General features: G+C 35.3%; 1 protein-coding gene across 4 annotated transcripts in view; it reads right to left on the reverse strand.

Moving 5' to 3' along the window:
• LOC149086976 (dynamin-like) overlaps positions 1 to 23,739 on the reverse strand; it is a 52,253-nt gene that overhangs the window by 5,718 nt on the left and 22,796 nt on the right. For 3 of the 4 annotated variants that reach the window (XM_089231184.1, XM_089231187.1, XM_089231185.1), the window contains 5 exons: positions 20,315 to 20,424; positions 19,893 to 20,178; positions 18,240 to 18,296; positions 16,627 to 16,799; positions 14,541 to 14,717 (listed from right to left, as the gene is read on the reverse strand). In XM_089231184.1, coding sequence (XP_089087310.1) covers positions 14,541 to 14,717; positions 16,627 to 16,799; positions 18,240 to 18,296; positions 19,893 to 20,178; positions 20,315 to 20,424 — 803 coding nt within the window. Of the gene's footprint in view, positions 1 to 10,924; positions 11,053 to 14,540; positions 14,718 to 16,626; positions 16,800 to 18,239; positions 18,297 to 19,892; positions 20,179 to 20,314; positions 20,425 to 23,739 lie in introns of those variants that run through there. The other variant, XM_089231186.1, reaches the window with a different exon arrangement.

Raw genomic sequence — 23,739 nt, forward strand, 5'->3', positions numbered from 1 at the left:
TTCCCCGATGAATTTCCTTTCATCAAATGTTCCAGAAAAGAGCAGACTTTTTCTTTTTGTACAAGTTGTACAAAACCCATGTCATGACCCATGCGAAATCAAAAAAAAAATCAGGCGTGTCACAAAAAGTCAGTGTTCTTCAAAAATTGATGCTTTTTATCCTTCATCTTCCGATGATTTTGGGGTCATTCACACAGAATGTTTGTTCACATCGTTTCTGATTGAACACAATATTTTTTTTTAAATCACCATTTTGAAGTTTTGGCTCCAATTCCACTTGTTTTTTGCATAGGGGTTTTATTCCCAAGGGTTTAACCTCCCTATTTTATTTGACTTCAATTTTTGACTAGGAATTTTATTCCTCACACTTTAACTTTTATGAGTGGAAAATCCCTATTTTTATTTGGAAAAAATCCCTTTTGCTTCTGTATTTATTAGGGAGTGGTTAACACCCATATTTTATAAAATCTTAATTTTTAAAAGTTGGCAGCTATGCTATTCGCTGCATCCCTAGAATAAACCCTTCCTTTTTCTGAGCATTAGCCACCTTCTCCCCTACCCCCAGGACGAGAAGGCACACTATAACTCTGAGCAACGAGCAAAACCGTGAGTAGCTAGTAAACTTGCCCAATGTAATTGAGCATTTAGTTGAATATTTCAGAATGATTAGTCTAGTATTTTTTTCTAGAAATTCAAAAGAAATGTCTAAATTCCAAAGAGGACACAAACTCATGGGTATATAGTGCATCTGTATGCCGAAGGGAAATGGGCAACATGTTGCAAAAAATGGAATTTTATGAGAGAGTCATCTAAAGATTCTTTAGTATGCCTTCCTATGGAGCTCTCGTTTTATAAAGTGAATATAGCTGTTATTTATTGGATATGGGACTTGGTGTCCTACACCTTATTCCGATATTTAAAAAAAGGGACAGTGCTTTTTATCTCCAGCATACACATATGGGTCATTCTTACGAAATAGGACAAAAAAATGGAAAAAAAAGAATCAACCAAAAAATTCTTAAGGACACTTCTTCACCTGCTAATAAATTAAATATACTCAAAAAATCGTCAACGAATAAGACGCATACCAGGGAATACTAAAAAATTCCTAATGCATTTCGACACACTATGGGTGTCGTCTTCAGAGGATGAGTATCACGCTGACCGAGTTTCCCACTTGGATTGAGTATCAAATCTTCAATCTTGGTTGCTCAGCTAAAAAACAATAAGTCTGTTCAAGTCAAACGTCGTGGCAAGAATGAAGTAAAGTGCCTGCATGTAAGTCTTTTGCAACAACCTGATTGGCCACTTGTGAAATGAAGCTATCCGATTGGTCTATTCGAATTTTCTTTAAATTCCCTGTCAATGAATTTAAGCCATGGCGATGCAATGGGTGGTGTTGATTTACTGTCGTTTACTAATTTATTTTTGAAGGCCCGGATGTATGTGCCTTTGTAAAAGTCTAAATCGCCATAGATTTCACTTTGTGAAAAACTGGCTTCTTTAAATTTGAATCAATGGCCCTCTTGCCAGCAGTGAACAACGATGGTCGATTTTTCACATTCTTTATTTTTAACACAGGAAACATGTTCATTTAATCTAGTTTTTATGGGTCTCCGTGTTTGTCCTATGTAGCCAAGCGGGCAATCACCACATGGAATATAATATATAAATGCCCCATTGTTTATTCTGTGGTATAGCATCTTTAGGGGGTTTGAAACAAAAGCTTTTAGTAGGCACACAAAATCCACGGCTGATTTAGACTTCTATGAAGGCACTTATATCCGGGCTTTGTTCTGCTAGAGCACGCGCTGGATTCTCAGAACAAAGTGTTTAGATGAAACAATACTGCAATACTGCAGTTTGAAATGTTGCAACCAAAAAATTTGGATTTTTTTTACACTCCCCTTCCCCCCCCCCCCCTCCCTAACTTATGATCAAACCTTTCTTCTGGTTACCTGATGCAGACTTGCCAATTTTCCGGACATTCTCAGGGCTTCTGGATTATGAATTGAAATTGCCGGTTTTTAATTATTGCAATCTCCTTAAAAATGACAAAAACTTGAGAAAAGAAATATTGAGTTCGTGTTTTTTTTGCTGCCAATTTTTAGAAAGCAATGCTCGTCCCCATTACATGAAAAAGCTCTTTGTGGCATCACACTACCTAGGCTCCAGTAGCCTGTATGTAGAAGGTGTAAAAAACATGTTTTTTATATATGTTTTTAATTGTAAATTGGCTGGTAGATGATTTTTAAAAAAAACTCATTTTCTCTATATTACTATACTGACCATACTTCATAGAGAAAATTAAAATAAAAAAATCGAGATCTTCATACTGGAAAATATGGGACAGCGCAAGTTATGAGCAAAGTTCTTAATTTATTGCTAAAAACTGTCTATGGGCAAGAAATTAAGAACTTCTACAAATCTTTGTTAATTATAATGATTTCACGAAAGACATCATAGCGGAAATATCCAGTAAATATTGAAATGCATGTCTCATTGAAAAACTGGAAATTCTTTACGACAGTCAGACACCAAATGACAATTACTGCTATGTTTTGTAAAATATGGTCCCCCTTATGTATTACTACTTATTTTAATTCTTATTACGCCCATAAAAAAAATTTTAAACGTTCAAAGGTACGCTTGCCAGTTTTTGAAGTAAATTGCCGGATTTTCATTAGAAAGTTACAGGATTTTTGCCTACTGGAGGAGAAAGACATTTTTGCATGCTTTGCAACACTGATCAAAAACTTGTAGGACTTGAACCATTCTGGATATACCCATCTTTCGGGAGCGTTTTGATATATCCTTGAGATGGGAAGCAGGGTGTGTCCAGTCCTTTAGCATTTAAGGACTTGAACCACTGCTTTCCAAATGTCACAAATGGGGGGGGGGGGGGGCAGAAACTGAGGAAAACTTTCATTTCGCTATGAAATATTGATAAAAAAATATTTAAAATCATGAAAAAGATGAAAGTATACTGTCCTAAAAATATATAAAATTTGAAAAATGGGCTGGGGGACTCGATGGACGTTTCCTTAAGGAATGAAAATTTGTTCGAATGAATTCAAAAAACTTAAAAACACAATGGCAACTTTTTCAGGTGTCTGTTCAGCCGAAATTCGGGTCTGTTTTCCAGACCCGTCACAAAATTTCGGATCTGAAAAACTAACCCTTCACGAAATTCAAATTAATGAAACCATCAATATGGCATTTCATTTGTAATTAATTAACAAGATTATTTTGCTTCCATAAAATTATTTTTTTTTTTACAAAATTAGTCACCCCCCTTTTCACAAAAACAAGACCTTATAAAAAAAAGTCCAGACAGACCCTTTGTTTTTCGAAATATATTTAATGTAAACTGTTGGGGACACAATTTCGCGAGAATCACCCCATATATTAAAGAAGAAATAATGAATAGACAGGGCGTGGTAGCCCGGTCGATAAGATACTCGCCTAAAGTACCAAAGGATGTTTAGAGGTGTCGCGAGTTTGATACCCAGTTCGTCATTGTCAGAAAACTTTCCTGACACAGGGGTACAACAAAAAACTGCTTCTTGACCGCAGCAAAAAATTGCTACCGCAGGGAGTCCCCCATCGAGGGGTTAGCGCACCAACCTTTAGATGAGTATAAAAAACAAGCCTGCCATTCGGAGTTGGCAATAAATTGTAGGTGTCGGTCTAATTAGCCCTTGTGTGCAGAAAATGACCATGGTGCGACAAAAATGACCAAATGAATAGACAGAGCACAACATTCAAAGAAATAAGAGGGAAAATTTAATTTTTTTTATTCATACGATAAGGGAAAAAAAGCACAACTAATAAACTTGCGATATTATCTAAAAAAAATCATTTCTACATGGTAATATAATTAAACTGGGGGGAAAAAAAATCCAGGAAGATTCATCGGAAATCCATTTTTTTTGTTTCTTTGGATGAGGAAAACACATTAAATAGGAGGATAGCAAAATACACTGGCAATAACGCTCGCAAACAACACGTGTAAAACATTGTTTAAATTGTTCATATAATTTTGTATATATAATACGGTATATATATATAGTTTTTGAAAATATACATTTACAAAAAAAGCAGCAAAAATGGACATTTGAATATTCGACCCATGGTTACACAGCACTTGCTATACATTGTCTTCAAAGTTATTACAAAATGAATTACCAATTTTTGTTTTTCATGTTCTGTATTAATTTTTGGCATATCACAGTTGTAACCTCATAATTTTACAAGCTCCTTATGATACGGAATGAGCGATTTTGCATTTGAATGATCTAATTATGGTTACAGAATTATCGATTGTAGCGAACTTAGAGATAATACATGCAACTTCGAGGAATATATGTGCGAGGGCTGCACAGGAGCAGCTATTTAAAAAGAAAAAAAAATTCACGTTGAGCAAGCGAAGCGACCCCTAAATATGAGCAAACGAATATTGCAATCAAATTCGTATGAAATTTACTAAAAGGCAAGCCTGAAAAATAAGTTTTGCTGAGTATTACAACTTTTTCAGGCTTCATAATTAGTGAAAATCATAAATAAGGATATCCCCCCCCCCCTAACATGCATGCTCCACCTATGACCCGAGGGCAAAATGTGATCTGCAACCACGATACAATTTAATTTTGTATAAAATTAACTAAGCAGCACATTTCCAGACCACTTAAGTGACTCGGGCACTATTCTAAATTATTTAAATGACTAGTGATGTATTGTCATCTTGGTAAAAACAATCAGCAGTTTTGAATGACTGAAATTATATAGAAATGACGTTGTCGAGAACATTGATGGACCATGCCGCGCAGATTAGGATAAGACAGACCTTAAACCCAATGCTCCATACGAAAATTCAGGCGTCCGCTGACTTGGGATGCAGAAAAACATAACACTTCTCAAACACGAAACACAAATGGCTCAATGTTAGGCCAACAAATAAATCCACACACAACACTTTCTGGCATGCACCAATTCATTAGAAACTCCCCAGATGAATTTTTAGGAGGTGCATTTACAATTTAGTAATAATCCATCGTAACAATATGAACAAGCACTGGTTGTCTGCCGCTGTTTACCATTAGGAAACACCCACACGGGGGGGTTACCCAATGCTAGGGCTGGCCTTATCAGATGTGGAGCCTGGTGTGAAAATAATTTTGGAGCTCCTTAGCCCCAATTTTATATATTTTTTTCGGGTGGGGGGGGGGGGGGGGTCAACATCTAAAGATTCATGCGCAATCAATATACAAGAATTCTGAAAAATATCTACTTATCAATAAAAATTCCGAATTAATCAGAGAAAAAATCCTAGAATTGAAAATATATTTAGATATATATGTAAATTTTTTTAACTTCTATAATTGTAAGTGCGGAGCCTTGTGAAACCGCAGCTGTCACACACTCTTAAGAGCGGCTCTACCGACTGTCCACACTGCTTAGGTGTCTTCTGGACAATTAGTTTCCCCAATCTCAACAAGTGCTGTGTAAAAATGATAATCTGACACATCATGTATATATTTATCTCTACTGTAAAATGGACAGTGCCTAATGTGTAAAAATCTGCAGACACGATACACTGAAACAAAAAAATGTCGTAATTTATTTCAACTCCCACCATCAAAATTTAAGCTTATGGTCTTACGAGATAAAGTTATAGTGACAAACACGATTACTGCAGAACAATGGTTCATCAAGGTCCCAAGGATTATTAATACTTGAATGGGACCCTCCTTCCCTTCTGTTTATGTCGAGGGGGGGGGGGGGGGGAAGTTGGATTTTCTGACTTGACTTGATGACCGGGGGGGGGGGGGGGTTGAATGGTGATTACATCATCAACTACCCCTGTATGAAACATTCTTAATGGCATCTTTACTCCAGGAGTGATTTACGGGACTCCCATATGTAAACGGATATAATATGCTCTTTGAACAGTGAGGGGTGAGTTAAGGGTGTTAGTGTAGTACGATCCCCCCGCCCCCCCCCCAATTGAGGGAGGATTGTCTATTTCCCCACTTCAACCTATGCCAATAAAATTTTTCGTAAACAGGATGAAAAAATGCCACCCTCTCCCCTTTCTCTGAATCGCCTATGCTCCTGTATGATGTCAGGCTGCAATGATTTATAAGACAAGAAACTAACCTACTACTTGTGGAAATGATTTTCTTGTATGGTGAGAGGCTTTGGTTGCAGCTAGTTTGTGCGAAGGTGGGATGTAAAAATGAAGCAAAAGTCTGGTGTTATTTTCATGGAAAACTTGACAATGTGTGGTGTGCGGCCAACATTACACCCGAAAAAAATGTCTGATCATTGGCTTAATGCATAACCAAGCATTCGTCTAATAGACTACCGACCCCTATTAATTACTGAGTAACACTGATTTAAGTTTAGTTATCTAGTTATTTAATCTAATTTATCTAAGTTATTTATCTAAGTTAGTTATCTAGGGTTAAGCAGCAATCTTGCCATTGACTGATCAACATCTCTGGAATTTAGAGAAACCATGATGAACACGAGAGCTCAATGCTCGGCATTTTGCACCAACGAGCAATGGTAGAATCTATTCCACAAACCTAAACACAAGCTAAAAATGCATTGTGATCAGTATATAATCATGACCAGTTGTGCAGTCATGTGAGCATCGTGCTGGACTTTCGTCCTGAGGATTCAGGTTCAAACTTTTATGATGGCACAGTGGTGGTCAGCTGAAGCTGGTTTTCTACAGTTTTCCAGCTTCGAGGCACAAAAACAATGAGCCAGTCTACCATTTGAAAAAGTCTCTGCATAGAGAGCAGGCAGGCCTACAACACGATACTTACAAAACATGAAAATTCAAGCATTTCCATCTTTACTTCAAAAAATGGAAGCCAGATGGCAGCATGAACATGAAGCAAGCGCAACTAGACAACATAAATACGTTAGGGCCAAGCATACATTCAGAACACACATTCTCTCTCTCCAGCATGTGCCGATTCGTTAGAAATTCCATAAAGGAATGTGTACGAGGTGCATGTTCAGGTAAGTAGTAGTAGTTTATAATCATGGCCGCTGTGGTGATCGAATGGTCATAGTGACGAACATGTATCACGAGAACCTAGGGTTCTATTCTAACCCCCACTGACGCCAAAGTGATGATCGACTGAAGTTAATTTTCTGTGATTCCAACTTCAAGGCATGCATGAACGCTGATCTTTCCATTAAAAAGTCTTGCTACAAAGAGCAACGGGCCTACAACTATGCAATTATTCAATCATTACACTTCAGTCATAGTTAGAAAAACTGATGGCAGATGGTGGCACTACACATAAACAAAATTCACATAGGTTCACAACATATACACTGACATTCCAACAGGTACCAATTCATTAGAAGTTCTGCTGAAGAATGAAGACAAGGTGCATGTATGGTTAAGTAAGAGTGTGAATCATGTGAAAAATTATCCCTGTGCATGCATAGCAAAATTCACTACAGCAGTGTAGGACAGAACTGATTAGGATTGCCGGATTGACCTCTGGAGTGAAAAGCTTGGGGGGGGGGGGGAATTGAGGCACAATGAATTTCTGAAATAGAAATTTTGAATTGCCTTTAAGTAGAATTGAAATTAACAGAAATTTATAGTAACAACACAGAAGGATATTTCCTTTTGATAATTTGATTTTTTTTAATGTTTATTGTCCTAATGATTAGTATTGGTTTTTTGTGAGGTTGGCAGAAGTCCAAAGACTATTGGAACTTCTCTATTTTCTATCAGGAGCCCAATACAGGATCATTATTAATTGTTTCAACAACTCAATGCTCCCTATTCCCACATCAACTACTACTGAATCACACATGCACCTCATCCACATTCCTCTGCGGAATTTCTAACGAATTGGTACATGTGATGTTTGTATATGTAGCGAACCTGACATGAAGTTTGTTTCTATGTAATGCTTGTTGTGTATAGTGCTTCCATCTGATATCAGTTTTTCTAACTATGAGTGAAGTGTAATGATTGAATAATTGTATTTTGTTGTAGGCCTGTTGTTCTCAGTGGCAACACTTTTTAATGGGGATATTGGCTCGCCTTTGCACCTCGAAGTTGGGAACCACAGAAAACTTCGAGGCGTGAATGCAAGCCAATCTCCCCGTTAAAAAGTCTCACCCACAGAGTGCAACAACAGGCTTACAACAACATATAATTCCCACATCTACATTCACGTGTGCAAGATTGACTGATAATAAGTGATGCAAGGTGGAATGATCAGCTATGAGCCCAGACCTAAATCTAATAGAAAACCTTTGGATGGTATATTATCACATCATACTTATTTTCAATGTTGTCAGTTTTCAAGCATTGAGGTAATGAATTATACGAAGTTGGTTTACTCTGGATTCTGTTCTTAAACGTCCAGAAAAGGCCAAAAATGTCAAGTTTCTACCAGAAACTCTGATATCGCAAATAATTTTCCAACATGCCTGATCAAGTAATTCAAAGCATCCGCTGAAACGGCGCAACTCTGAAACTATAAATATTATGTCTCTATACTTTTGAGACAGGCTGTTTTGCATTTTTTGATTTTCGTTAATGCATTTCTTGAAAATTCTGTTCAACTATTGTAAAATGGCTTATTGTAAATGACCGGATTCAGCGGGTTTCAGTTCAGTAGAATGCAGTAGTATGACAACTAATTTTATGGTGAGTTTGAAAAACAAATTGTCAAAATGACACCCGCTATATAATCAGTGTTCTGTCAGAGGTAAATGCCTGGAATCACCCAATGTGTTTATGGGTATAACCATTTTAACAACAGGTTTGAAGAAAACTGGCCATAGCCCTACAGCAGTGTTTCCCAAAGTGGGCGATGGAATGGTACGGGGGATAAAAGCTGCTGGTTTAACATTGGATCCTATGGGTTCACATGCGTTAGTTATGGGGTGATGAGAGAAAAAAATTTCTGAAGAAGGGGGCGATGGAACAAAAAGTTTGGGAACTATACCCTATAGTAAGTGTTCTGAATTAAGAACCTCCTTATTTCAAAATGGTTACCATGTTATTAGAGAATCAAATAAATACCAAAACACATATGACGCATTAAAATAAAAAAGGTAAAAATATGATTTACATGCAGGCTATGTTGAAATCAGCAATTTTGTTATCACTATAACTTTATGAAGCAGGCATTTTCTTATTTGATAACTTTCATAGTTATTTGCACCCAGAATTGCACTTTGTTGATGTTGTATATACATAAATATGTATAAGTTATTGCTTTTCATATTTTCCATGCATGTGTATGTATACAAATATATTATAATTATTATTCAAGATGTAGTTCCAATGTATATTCGTAAGAAAAAAATATGCACAAAGAACAAGTATTCACAAATGTACACTTATACAAGATATCAATCACACCTCATATTATTTCACAGAGCACAAGTTAATGAGAAACGCAGTCATCGTTTTCACCTTCCTTGCGCTAAAAATTTACCATGGAGACGTATTTCACACAATTTACATGGTTTATCATAATTATACATAAATTTTGCCAAAAGGCAAATTCAATTACGAAACAAAGTCTTTTTCGATCTTATATATATAATTTATTATTTGTATCTCTAATTGTGATTAATAGCCATTTTGAATGGATATATTTTGATCGATTTCTGATGTAAAAAATAATCATTCGAGCCAATTTCTCCAGCCTAAAGTGTGGATCTATTTAATTGCAGTATGAACAGTCATTTCATACATCTGAAAGAAGAATTAAGCGAAAACTAAAACTGTAAGGCAATCTCAAAGAGCTAAAAAATTTTTGCAAGCCCAGCAGGAATGAAAAATGATACATGTTGACACACAGGCATTTGAATACTATCTTCCAGAAACTAAACCGAACTCGACAATTTTTAATACCACTATATTAGACAGCACTTATTGGAATCATGGATAATGTTATCATTTGGGTATTGCTACCCTTTTTGTAATGAACGGAACTGACTAATATCACAAAAAAAAATCGTTTATAATTATCAGGACTTTGGAAATCAACTTTATAAAATATTTGGGCTTGTCAATGCTGGAATAGGATGGTCTAAATTTATAGAAATTAATAGGATGATGAATTTTTTTAAAGAGGTGAGAGATATTTCATCAATGCTGCTTAAAGGGTTAAAATAATAAAAACAGTCTCAAAGATTGCTGTGGACCACATCCAGTGGACATGGATTCAAGACTTTTTGAAAATTATCTGGACTAAAACTGTGACCAGAAGAGGTCAAAATGTAAAAAAGTACAATTTACGACTTTAACAAGCTCTTTTTTTCAGTATAACTTAAGCTCTTATGGAAGGTCGTGGATTCAATTTTTTTTTTACCTTTTGAGGTCATAATTTGGAACACACAAATCTCCACTTTATAATGACTGGTTTTTACGGAATACTTTGGTTTTCTTTTTAAATACTGTAATAAAATGAATAAGAATTTTATCCACTGGGGTTATTTTTAGTTTTTAGGGTTATTTTATCCCCCCCCCCATCCTTTGCCACAACAATATTGATAACGGTTCTCAAAAGATGTTTCAATTTCACTAAGAACTAGTAAATACATAATATAAAACACAAATATGTGTGTACATATATATATATCATATGAAGATAAAGACAAAACTAACTATAATATATATACAAAAAGAATAATTCACGATTGCTATTTCTACAGTGAACAAAGAGAGCAATTATGATGCGAGCAAATGCAAACCAACAACAAAGTTCATACTTACAAATTCTATTATACACTGTTAAAAGTTTTTAAATAATATAAATGAAATACTTCTAAAAAAAGACATGTTTGTACTATATGCACATAAATGCCAGGATGAGAAATGACAGCAGGTGTATACTCAGATCTGGTTGGTTAGTTCAGATGAAATTAGTGGTTACTTGAAAAAAAAAAAGCCTAGGAGCGAATTAGGCAAAGGCAACAATGTTGGTGGTGTGAGTGAGGCAGCTTCAGGGTCGGGGAGGAATTGAGGGAGCATTCCCAGCGTTTCCACGCCTGCATGCAATGGAAAAAGATACAATTAAGTGTCACAATTAAAGAAAGAACAGAAGCAATAAGAAAAATTAAAGCAATTTTTTTCTTCCAATTTTTGAAACATACGAAGATGCAAAGTATACAGGGTGTTCTTAAACTGTTCAGAGAAAACTGGAAGGCTGATAGTACCCATCAAGACGAACAATATTTACGATGGAACCTATGATTGCGATCCACTCAGTGTGTCAGAAAAACAAAAATTAGAAACACATCCAACAAGTAAAAGTCCTCACTTCTGATATAGTTTTTCCTTTGCCGAAGAAGCAGCACTTCTGCAGAACATAACTGTCAATCATTTGCCATTGTTCAATGCAAATTTCTAGTGAGAAGAAGCAACACCCACAGTTGCAGCTGATTGGCTGATCGATACAACACCAGGATTCTACAAGAGGGTGCCCCCAGTCTTTCATTCGCCGTTATGAACTTTGCATTGACACTCTTGGAAATAATTTGAAAATTTCCTTTGAGACTTTTTCTGATGGGATTGCGAAAAAAGATATAGTTATGTCTTTTTTCATTGTTGAAACTTGGACAACTTACTTTATTCTTTTCTGACACTCTGAGTGGATTGCGATCATAGGCTCCATTGCAAATATTGCTCATTTTTATGTGTACTCTATCATCCCTTCAATTTTTTATCAACAGTTTACAAACACCCTGTACATATACAATGTAAATAAATTGTTTTCTTAAACTTTGCCTAAGAAAAGTTTGCTAACAGGCGGTGTCTATCAAGTAAAAGGTTTACAATCTAATTCTATTTGTAGTTCATCAATAAGTGTTCATTTAAATATACATATATATATATATCTGAAAATACAATTTAACTATTAAAAAAATCCAATGTTATTGCACGTGCAGAAATCACAAGTTCAATGCATTCCTAAATGTTTTACATATTTGTAAAAAAATTAGCATCTAAGGAAATCATCTTCATAAAAAATGAATTCATATAGTGTATTTTCATGTGAAATCAAAGCAGTTCTGCTCATAAAATAAATAAAACCGCAGTTTAATTGCCATTCGCTTCAACTTGTTCAACGCATGCTCAAATTTTTTTTAATACGTGTTTCTAGCTGGTAAATTTAAGCATTTTTAGCTAATACCCTCCCTAAAGCAGAATGTCTTGCATTGCTCTGCAACGAGCTCTCATCTAATTGGAAGTGTTCTGCAGTAAAAACAGTGTTATTCCCAAGACAGTATTTTCTATATTTTCCCTGAAATTCTCCCAGATTGTTCTGCAGTTGAACTGATTAAAACTATTGAAATTCATTGAAATGGTCTCAAAATTGATGTAATGATTTGTTTGGTTAGATTTCAGCATATTCTGCTTTAGGGGCTGATCTTTTGCTAATGACATGGATTTCTTACCTCGAACAGGGTTGCAATTTTGTTCAGGCCACTGGCTAAAAGTGGTTTTAATCAGTCAGAACTGGTTAAAATTATTAAAATACATTGAAATGGTCTCAAAACTGGCGTAGTGATTTGTTTAGTTTGATTTAATTTTGTTTGATGTAATGTGTTTCTCTATTTTTCGTATTGAATTTTAAATTAAAACCAGTTTTTGCTTTTAACAAGCATCAGAATATTTTTGTTCATAAAACCTGTTCCAACCACTTCAAGTGGTTGAAACTTGCCAAAACTGATTTTGACCAGGCTGGTTAAACCCACCCCATGTCAAAATCCCCAAAGCGGAATGTTTTTGATTGTTCTGCAACGAGCCCTCAGCTGAATGGAAATGTTCTGCGGTAGCAATTCATTTATAATGTTTTCCTCGCAAGAAAAACCCTTTTCTTAAAATTCTTCCTGCAATTGTCCTGCAGTAGCACTGATTGTTCTGCAACATATGTCACAGATTTATGCATATTCTACTTTCGGGGTCAAAAAAGGCAAAGCACTTATAACCTGAGCTGTATGTACAATCAAAGCTTGATTTAACAATTTCCTAGAACTGAAAATTGAAAATTTTAAGGTGATTGAGGTGATTCCATAATTCCCCTTGCTACATTTTAGTGGTGAACCGTTGTTCCTAGAGGCATATTTCCAATGAGAAAAATTATCAGAATAATGTGTAGAACTCAGATACGCCATTCATGTTGCAAAGGGTTGTATAATTATTAAAATATAAAACCTAACTTTTTATTTGGACACCCTTTTCTCAAAAACCCAATTAGAAAATTGTTGCCCTGTCTCTTCTGATGCCAACAGAAAATGTCTACATCTCTAAGTGCAATATTCACACTGAGATATTTGAATTAAAAAAATTGGGGAAAATTGGGAAAGAATAGCAAAAACTAATGGACAACTATATTTCCCCAATTTTTTAATTCGAATATCTTGGAGAATATTGCGCTTACAAACGTGGAACTTTTTTTGTTGGCCTCAAAAGAGACATGGTGTCCTAATAAAAAAATATTTTAATAACAATACATTCCTTTGCAACATGAATGGCATATCTGAATTCTACACGATATTTGAATATTTTTCTAATTGGAAATATTTTTTTAGGATCAATGGTTCACCAGTAAAATGTGATAAGTGCAATTATGGAATCACCCTATATATAAAATAGAGGGGGAAGTCTACCATCACGGAAAAGTCACAGAATGAGAAAAAAGGCCACGAAAAAATATCAAAAAATGTGCGAAAAAGTAACGGAAGTTGAGCAAAGGTTACTGATTTTTTATGATTGCACAGAGACTTTTTTATATACTTTAATAAAAAAAAATATGCCCTCACTATATTATCATAGACAAAATTATTGAACTATAGAATAAACTTTCTTGATTTTTTTTTCCACTTTGATTTGTATAGTTCGCCTAAAGATGTAATTTATTGGAGAGGAGAGAAAAGATTAACTTTTAAACAGATTTTCTATTCAAATTTAATTTGTTCAAAGTCTGTAATGAATTAGATATGTTGTGGTGGTGGGGGGGGGGGGAGAGAGAGACAGGAGAGGAATGATGAAAGTACTGCAGTTTCACATGAATTTGAGACAAGGATTCACATAATATTTTACCGCTACAGCTTTGCATCTGGCCTGAGTCTTGTAGGGCAATCAATCAATCATATATATTGCTGTCCCGCCCGTAGAGGCAGTTGAACTTTTAGCTTCTAAACCTGTTATATTTCAGGATTTTAAATAGACACTTCAAACGATGTTACAACTATTAACATAGCCCCTGGAACAGAAGCGCTCTGTTAGTCTGTCTGTCTTTCTTTCCCAGTTCATGTACTGGTTCACAGAATGCCATCCACATATGAGCAGAATATTATAGAATAAAACCTATGTTTGAACATCTAATTGACTGACCTCTAGCTGCATTCAATCTTGCGACCCCTAGCTTAGAGGGAATTTCTGTTTTGAATATCAACACATTCGAGAAAAAAAAAGATCTAGCATAGAACACATAATTATCCTATTTTCAAATGAAATAAGAAACACTTACGAAGGAATGAGTGGTGGCGGGAGCCCAGATGGTACAGGTCTGGGTGGAGCAGCTGGAGGAGGTCTATTGGTTCCAGCATTCTGTTCTGGCCTAGACGGCACATAAGGAGCAGGTCGTGACGCAACTGGAGGAGGTGGTGGAGCTCTGGATGTTCCTTGCACATTTCGCCTGTTATTACTGTATTTGCAAAATTAATAATGATTTATTGATGATCCGTAGTAAAATATAAAGGCATGTTTATACATTGGAAGATTCATATAAGTTAATTCTATCTTTAAAGTAATTTTAAGAAAAATTTGTACTGGATTTTATTTAAATAATCCTTCGCCTGTTTGTGTGCACATTCTCAATACAAATCTAAAATTTTTGGATCAATCTCCTCAAAATTTTACATATATACACACTAAATATTGAGCCCAACATTAAAATAGGCTACTTCAAAAGTTTGTCTAAAATGATTGAAAAACTCTCCGGCAAAAACAATGTTTCTGTAACTTCAACAAAAAATGTTGTTATAGAATGTTCTCTGTGATTTGTGAACAAAGTATTTCTCAGAATATTCCCTTATGATGGTTTGGTATTTTTTCACTGCTATAAATACGGAGAGAGCACTGGCAGTGCTGTGCATTTCTGTTTCCCCACCTTCACATACATTAATACAGGAAAAAACCAATATGTGTACATCATTTTAGTGAATTGCTCAATAAAATGCCTATCCTCAATCTGAAATCCTCAAATGCAATGTGAATAACACCTCCTAAACACTTACAGAGTTTTTTGAATTAACTTTCTTAGGGCCGCATTCACCGTCACGTTTTAAACTGTAGTCACAATTTTTGGATAAGAGATCAACATAGATGGGTTAAAATCCTGAACTTAACCAATCCGTGTCTATCTCTTATCAAAAAATTGTGACTATAGTTTAAACCATGTCGGTGAATACAGTGAAATTTCACATTTCTGGATAAGTGAATTAACTTCTCAACAAGAGATATAATGCTTTCAACCTCAACAGTATCTATTTATAGAGGTTCGACTTCATATAAGACAAGAAACAACAGTAAACTCTTAAATGTTCAAGTTTTTTTTTCTTTTCGAGCTGATAATTTTCTTCATAGTTAATGGCATGTATTAAAAGCTGTAAAAATTGTTGAAAAATCTATTTTGAATTGTGCTACTTATACAGTGCCTTATTGAATACGTGCAAAGCCTCAAAAATCACACATAAAACAAATGCATTGAAGTAACAGTACTTTCCAAATATATAACTATCTTCTTTGTGATTAAAACTATAGGAAGAAAAAAAAAATTCAGATTACCAAGTTCAAGGTAAAAAAATACGGAATGCAAACAAAACATTTTAGCAAGTTACGTTAACAAAATCACAGCCACATATGCTGTGCAACAAACAAACAAAGTGTTGTTGTTGATTGGGACATCTGCCAGCAAATTCAAAAAACTAAATAGAAAGAATATAATTTCACCTTACGTGCAAAGGTGATTCTGAATTTTTATATTCAACTTGGATGCAGTAATGAACGTTTGAAAAACCCTTTGCACATATACAAAGCTAAGCATTTAAGGGTGACAATCATAGAAGACTAAATAAAAATTTATGCTGTGTGAGCCTATTCACATCCTCAAGGAAAATTGTGAATGGTGTCTTCCATATCACAGAGTGCAGAATAATACACTTAAACAATATGTACAAACATGTTCTTTATAGTTGTGGGAAAAAATAGGGGGTTGTGGTGAATTTATAGAAAGGATACAAATGGATGAAAACAAATTCAACCAATTTACTTAAACTAACAGACACACAAAAACATTTTTTTGTAACCTCAAAGAAGAATTTCCGTTTCAATGAAAATATTATTCAAGTCAGATAAAAGCATTTAAAAATTCAAATCATTCTATTCATAAAATACCAGACTGAATGGAATGAGATTCAGATACATCTTTTTATGACATCCACACACATATACAGTGAAAGAGAAGAAATTTCAATAGAATCCAAGAGAAGCTCTTTTCAAAGAACTTTCCTTGAATGAAGAGAGAACCAATGACTGAAAATTGTGTAACTTACGTTGGAGATTCAGGTGGAACCCAATCATCTTTCACAGGTGGTGGAAGTGGTTGGTAAGTAGTTTTCATAGACACATCACCTATGATACGCAATGCTTCTTTGCAAGCATGGTACAACTTCAATATCTCTTCCCTTTTTCTTGCTTCTTCAGCCGATTCTTCCATCAATGTACTCTGCAAATATTTGATAAAATCTCACTATTATTTGAAGCAAAGATAACTTTATTTATTTTAAATTACCTTCAACTGAACAAGAGATTCACACAGACAAGTACAGTTGAATCCCGTTTTAACGAATACTGTTATAGCAAAAATCTTGTTTTAACGAACACTTTTCTAATCCCCCAAATAAGTTTACATAGGAACAATGGAATTCCTTTGTAACAAAATTTCGTTATAAGGAAGCGATTCCTCCGGTCTCTTCGTATTCGTTATAACGGGATTCAACTGTAAAAGATAGAAGCGACATAGCGCAACAAAAGAATATAATGCATAATATAAAAAAGAAAACCTCCATTAAACCCTCTACTGCAAAGGAGAGCTTAATTTTCCAAAAAGTGCATTGGAGCAGGGATGTGGAAACTTTTTGTTATTTTCTTGGAAATTAGAAATACAGGGACACTCCTCTAATAATATTGCCCCGCAGATGGTCTTTTTTTTTCCCAGCCATTATGCTTAAAATAAGAAGATAAGATAAAGAAAAGATGCAATAAGAGATATACTAAGATCCAATTTGATAGAAGCAAAAAAGGGTCCCTTCTTGAAGTCACTTAACGGAGATGTTAAATTTTTCACTAAAAAATAAGGTGAGAAAGAAGAATGGAATTTAAGTTTAATTCACATGCCAAGCGCAGTTGAGGTAATTTAGTTCATATGGTCATATAATTTTTCGAAGGGTCTTTGCTCTCTTTGGACCAGAATTTTTCTTTGGCTCATTTGCAGTATTAAAAAAATAAAATAATATTCATCTCAGGCTCCCGGAATAGAGCTGCAGAAGCTTCCTCTACTTAGAAGATCACAAGCTTTTAAGTGTGGCAAAGCTATAACCACTGTCAATCTTTAGAAGGAGAAATTGACAAATTAAATACATTGAAACAAGGGCGTAGCCAGGTGGGGGTGGGGGGGGGGACTTGGGGGTCTGGTCTCTCCCCCCCCCCCCCCCGAAATGTGAGAAAATGACCGAAAAAAGGGAAAAAGATGGCCAAATCCATTGTTCTGTCACTTTGGTCCCCCCCCCCCCGAACGAAATTTCTGGCTACGCCCCTGCATTGAAAAACACAATGGAATGTCAAAGGGACACAAATCTGCTGCATTTAAAAGGGGGGGGAAAAAGGCAACAATGCTTAGAAGAAGCAAGGGAAAATTTAATTTTTTGTGATAGAAGGACTTCTGTAGACAAGAGCTGTTCAAAACCCACCAAACATCAATCAATAAATTTTGTCAAAAAAGAAAATTTTCAATGTGTGAAAAAAAGAAATAAATGACGTAGCACAACAAAAGAATATAATGCATAATATGAAAAAGAAAACATCCATTAAACTCTCCACTGCAAAGAAGGAAAGCTTAATTTTTCAAAAAGTGCAGGAAGCAAATAATAAAATAAAATCAACTCACTTGATCACAAGCAGCATATAAACTTGCAAGCAAGTCTGAACATATAAAACCTTTTGTCTGAAAAATAGAAATAGTGCACACGTTAAAGAAGTTCAATGAAAAGGTTCATAAATAATTTATAGTACAGTCATCTCTCACTTAGTACATTCCACTCAGTTATAAGATGATTTTCTGCACTCCAGACAGAGATTTAGGTAGCAATGCTATATCACTTATACGCCCCTGTCACTTATGCGTCTATTTTTCTTGTTCCTTTGCACCAATGCATAAGTGAGAGATCACTGTATGAGCAATATTTTACTCATTTTGAAGCAGATGTTCAGGAAATTTCGGAAGTGATAAACACATTTGATTTCCAGATTAGAATATGAGCTCTAGGTTTTTAAACAAAAATATTAATTACATTCAACAGAACCCAAGTGTATTTTACATTTTATTACTGTATTTTTCAGCTAATTCGCTGCAGCATTTATATCAACTTAGGCTATACATATCTGGTTTGAAGATCATGGTTTGATTTTACTACGCACAAAAATATATTTGGCACACATGAGTTATAAGTAACTTTAAAAAATTAGCATAATTAAAAGCAAATTTTCATGAGAAAGATTTGTCCTTGCTTCATCCAGCATCAATAACTATGCTGGAACTTTGGGAATTTACTATTTAACTGCACATGCACCTTGTAAGCATTCCTCTGGAGAATTTCTGGTGAATCGGTACGTGCCGGTACATGTGTTTCGACAGTGTGTGTGTGGCCCTAACATATACACATTGAAACCTGTGTATAATGATACCACCTATAATGATAAACCTGGCTGTAACAATATTTTCTTTGGTACTTACAGAATTCCTATTCGACAGGAAATAGCGCAAATGCTCAAACTGTCAACAATGATAACCTGTCAATAACAATATTTTTTTCTAGGTCCCTACAGTATCGTTATAGACAGGTTTTACGGTAAATATCATCAGAGCTATGCTTGTTTCATGTTATATTGATGCTGTCATCTGTCTCCCATATTTTAATACCTGAATTTTCATGTTCTGTAAATATCGTGCTGAAAGTCTGCCTGCTCTCTGCGGAGAGACTTTTCACATGGAAGACCGGCTTAAAGCCTCAAAGTTGGAAAACCATAGAAAATCAACTTCAACCAACCACCACCGTGTTACTAAAAGGGTTAGAACCTGATTCCTCACGATAAGAGTTCATGAAGATGACAGCATAGCATTTGGAATTGACTGAAAATCCTTGTAGTGAGATGCTGCAGATGATTTGGAATCAAAGTTTACCTTAAAAGACACCTTATGCCATTTTAAGGGTTTTTTCAAGCACATAGACTATTCCGGTTTTCGCGATGTTTCATGGGTTGGCCTTGTGTGTGACCATATATTTTGCACCACATATGTATGAACCTTAGATATTTTCCTAACATTTTTCATCCGTTTGCTTTCCTGTTGATATTTTTTTTTCTTCTGTGCAAAAACTGCATTCAGACAATATTTTTTGACATTGTGTACTTCATTTACGTGTTATCAAATAACAATTTTTCAAAAAAAAGTTAGTTCTGTGTAGATAATTTCACTGAAAAGTAACAAAATATGCACGATAAAAATATTATTAGATATCCATCAAAACCAAAGATGAGTTACTTCGCTGATAGTGAGATGCATAATTATTTTTGGCACAAGGTCTTTGAGTGTTTTCGTCACAATCTTCATGTATGACTCTACAAGGTTCCTTATAGTTTCCACTTGTCGCTCAAGCTGAGGATCAATAGATGTTGAACCTTCAGGTGCTTCCTCATCCCCATTAGCTAAATCTGATGATGACCTTTCGGGATAAACTCCGGCACGAAGAAAGGATGCTTTCCAGCTGTCCACTTCCTCTTGCGTCCCACAAGACAGTTCTAATTGTTTTGAGTCTTTATAAACATTTCTAAGAGAAACAAGCAAAAACAATCAAATTCATACATAAATAAAACGAAATAAAAATGTTTTTTCTTACTAAAATTCTATGAATTGAAAAACAAAATTTTATGAATTGGAAAACAAATTTCTCATTCAAATTTTACCTTTGATCAGGATTAAATAATGCGAATGTATGACGTCGGGACATGAAACCTGATTCCAAGTCTCTCAGTTTTAAACCATCCAGAGGTAGCATATATTTCTTATCTTTCTCCTAGTCAGATGGAAAATAAATGAAAATTTCAAGCATATAATTTCAAGACTTTATACTTTAACCCCCACAAGAACGGGTCCCCCCAAACCAATATAGTTGATGAACCTTCTGATTCAGATCAGAGGTTGGTATTTAACCATATTATGTGTATATATAATTTTCTCAGGTTTTGTACACACAGTCAACCCTTGGTTTACAAACATCTCAATTTGTGTATAATTGAACTTGGTTTATGAACTTGTTTTGTTTTTACAAACATACAAGCCGGAAAAAATTAAACATTCTACAGGAACAATAGAGAAATGAAAAGTTTACGGCCACATGGTGATTTCTTTTCAGTACGACTCCTCTAATCCAGTTTATGGATCAGCGTGTCATTCCAAACTTTGAGAAGGTTCACATCAAAGAAAATTTTCACAGATGTTTTGCAATAATCTTTGACACAGAATCAACTCTCACTGATTTCTGAAAAAATCATTTTAATATCCTATATTTCTCATAGTGCTTGTAGATAAAGCTTGGCAGCAAGTTACTTACAGATTCATGAATTCTGTTTGGAAGGCATTATTGGCCAGACTGCTTTACAGGCAGAAATTCCGAGGCCTCTACACTGTAATTAATAGATGAAATTAATGAAATTAGACATGGGACTGGCTCTGCTGTGGTACAGGATATAAGCCTGCTATCTCATTGGGATTGTTTCTCTCTAGGGAGGATGTGTTTTCAGTGTAAGTAGATTTCACTTCAATTGGTTTTACATTATGCACTTGAGCATAAAGCAGGATCGTAAAAATCGACACTAGAAATCTTTGGGTTCAAGGAATGAATTAATTCATTTTACTCTGATTCCTTTCTTTCTTTCTTTCTAAATCGAGCACAACTCCGGTCTATCACCATCTATGGGTAATTTACTACCTAGTGAGTTGTGCTGGAAGTGTAAGTGTGTGTATCTAACAGTCTGAGCGCATATCTAGAGTCGTGTATGAATTTTCAGTGCTGCCATTTATATTTCAGAAGTGAGTGAAGTGTAATGACTGAATATTTGTACTATTTGTAGGCCTGTTGCTCTCTGTGGCGAGACTTTTTAACTAGGAGATCGACTCAAATTTGGGAACTGAGGAAAACCAACTTCAGCCGACCACCACTGTGGCGACGGTGGGACTCTACACTACACTGATTACTATAGGAAAACTTATTTTAGTTTGCAAAAAATTTGGTTTACAAACGGACTTCAGAAACGAATTAAGTTAGTAAACCAAGGGTATTTTTACCAAGGCTATATTTTTATTAGAAAATAAGCAAAATATCAATACATGTTAGAACAAGGTTTCGTATTCACATTAAAATACACAAAATTTACTCTACACTCTGAAGTCTTCTATGAGATAGTGACCTTCACAAGGAATAATCTACAGCAAATACACTGATAATTTGCATTTTTCTTATTTCAAGCTAACTAATGAAATGAGAAAATATTGGAAAAAAGGTCTCTATAAGCAATTGAAATTGGGCTCATGATGAATGCCTTGCCACCTACTGATTTAGGGCATATTCTACAATTCCTTCCTTCGCCATCTGTGAGTTGAAGTTGGAAAAAGTTCATATGAGGTTAATTCAAAAAGTATCCCACCATAATTTTTTTGTGAAGTTTTTTTTTTAAAGTGCAAGTGAAGAATGCTGTCTGATTTTAAAATGAAATCTGGTTCCTTTCAGGGGCATTTTCAACTTGAGAAAGAGCCCCCAAAACCACATGGAGCCATGTTGGGAGAGTAGGGAGCCTGATGAAGCATAGGTGTATTGTGTTTTGCCAAGTAAAACTGAACTAAATGTGAAGAATGGCCGGGTGTGTTATCCCTGAGACGAACCAGCTTATATCCCCTAGGGGGACAGAGCGGGGGCCATGGTTGGTTTGAAGGGTGTGTTATCCTGATGGAGCTACAAATTGCTTGCAGCCCTGTCTGGCCATTTGAATTTCACAGCATCACGAAGGCGACTCAGAATCTCTTGTTAGTACTGCATGGTCATGCATTGTGGTGTGAACTCATAATGAACCACACCATTGAAGTCAAAGAAAATGGTCAGCACAACTGTGGTCTCTCCACTGATGTGTGGCCATCTTTGAAGAGATCGTACCACTACTTTAGCTGTGTAGTGCTCATTGCTTCATCCACGAAGGTCTGTTGAATCTTGTGGATTGTTTTCATTCATGAATCACCAAGCTTTATACAAAATTTAATGCAGTAGCATTGTAGCAAGTTTTTCCTTGTTGTAGTCAAAAGCTAAAATCCAACACACAACACTCACTTAAATTTCCTCACTCATCAGTGCCTGCAACTGGCAGCTTTTGCACACAGAAAGAAAATTAAGCATGTGCATTAGGATCGGTTACATATGTGCACCAAACCACACTTTCCTAGCTTCATTACGTTACATCCAAAAAATTATGGTCAATACTTTTTGAACACATCTCGTACAGTTTAATCTATATCTCAAATTGCTTCCACAAATTTGGACAACAGTAGAACCTTGATTATCCGGGCTGATGGTGGAGGAAGGTGAACAAGATAACCAAAAAACACAGTTAAACTGAAGGGAGTAAAAAAATTATTTAAAATAAAAACAAACTATTTATATATTTTATCTGTTTAAAATAACTATTCACTATATATATATATTCATATTATTCATGCGGAAAAATCTAATAAAAAATTACACTTATTGAAGGAGAGCTGCACTACTAATATATTGGGTTCATTGATGGCAGAAATATAGTGAAACCGCTGTTATCTGGACTAATGTTAGGAAGGTGATCACGGATAACCGAAAAACATGGTTATACTTTTCCTGCCAGCCATTCGGCTTAGTTACAAAATGTACTATGAGAAAATACCACAAACAAGGAATAGTGCTGCTCCAGCCGATGAGCGATGCGGTCACATATGACTGCATCCAAAGTTGCACCATTCTTGTACCTTATCTTTCAGTTGCAGAAAAAGCAATACACTTTGTCTAACTTTGTGGCATTTCCTGTAATTGGCTGTAAATCTTCAATTGGTGATCACCCTAAGAAAATCATATGGGGGGGGGGGGGGGGGCTGCTACTTCAATGCTATGACATGGAGTTCAACTCTGAAAATGAGGGGGGGGGGGTTCTGTAAAAGAATGAAGAAATAATGTTCCATGCCCCAAAGCAGAATATGCCTAAATCTGTGATGTACATTGCAGAACAATCAGTGCAATTGATTAGAGAAATTTTAAGAAAATTGTAGAAGACACTATTAGGAGAATGTTTACTGCAGAACATCTCCAGTCAGC

This window comes from Pholcus phalangioides, unplaced genomic scaffold, assembly GCF_987345545.1.
Source record: "Pholcus phalangioides strain wild (caught in Gottingen) unplaced genomic scaffold, Ppha-v1.0 ptg000004l_1, whole genome shotgun sequence".
In the NCBI taxonomy this organism is placed as follows: Eukaryota; Metazoa; Arthropoda; class Arachnida; order Araneae; family Pholcidae; genus Pholcus; species Pholcus phalangioides.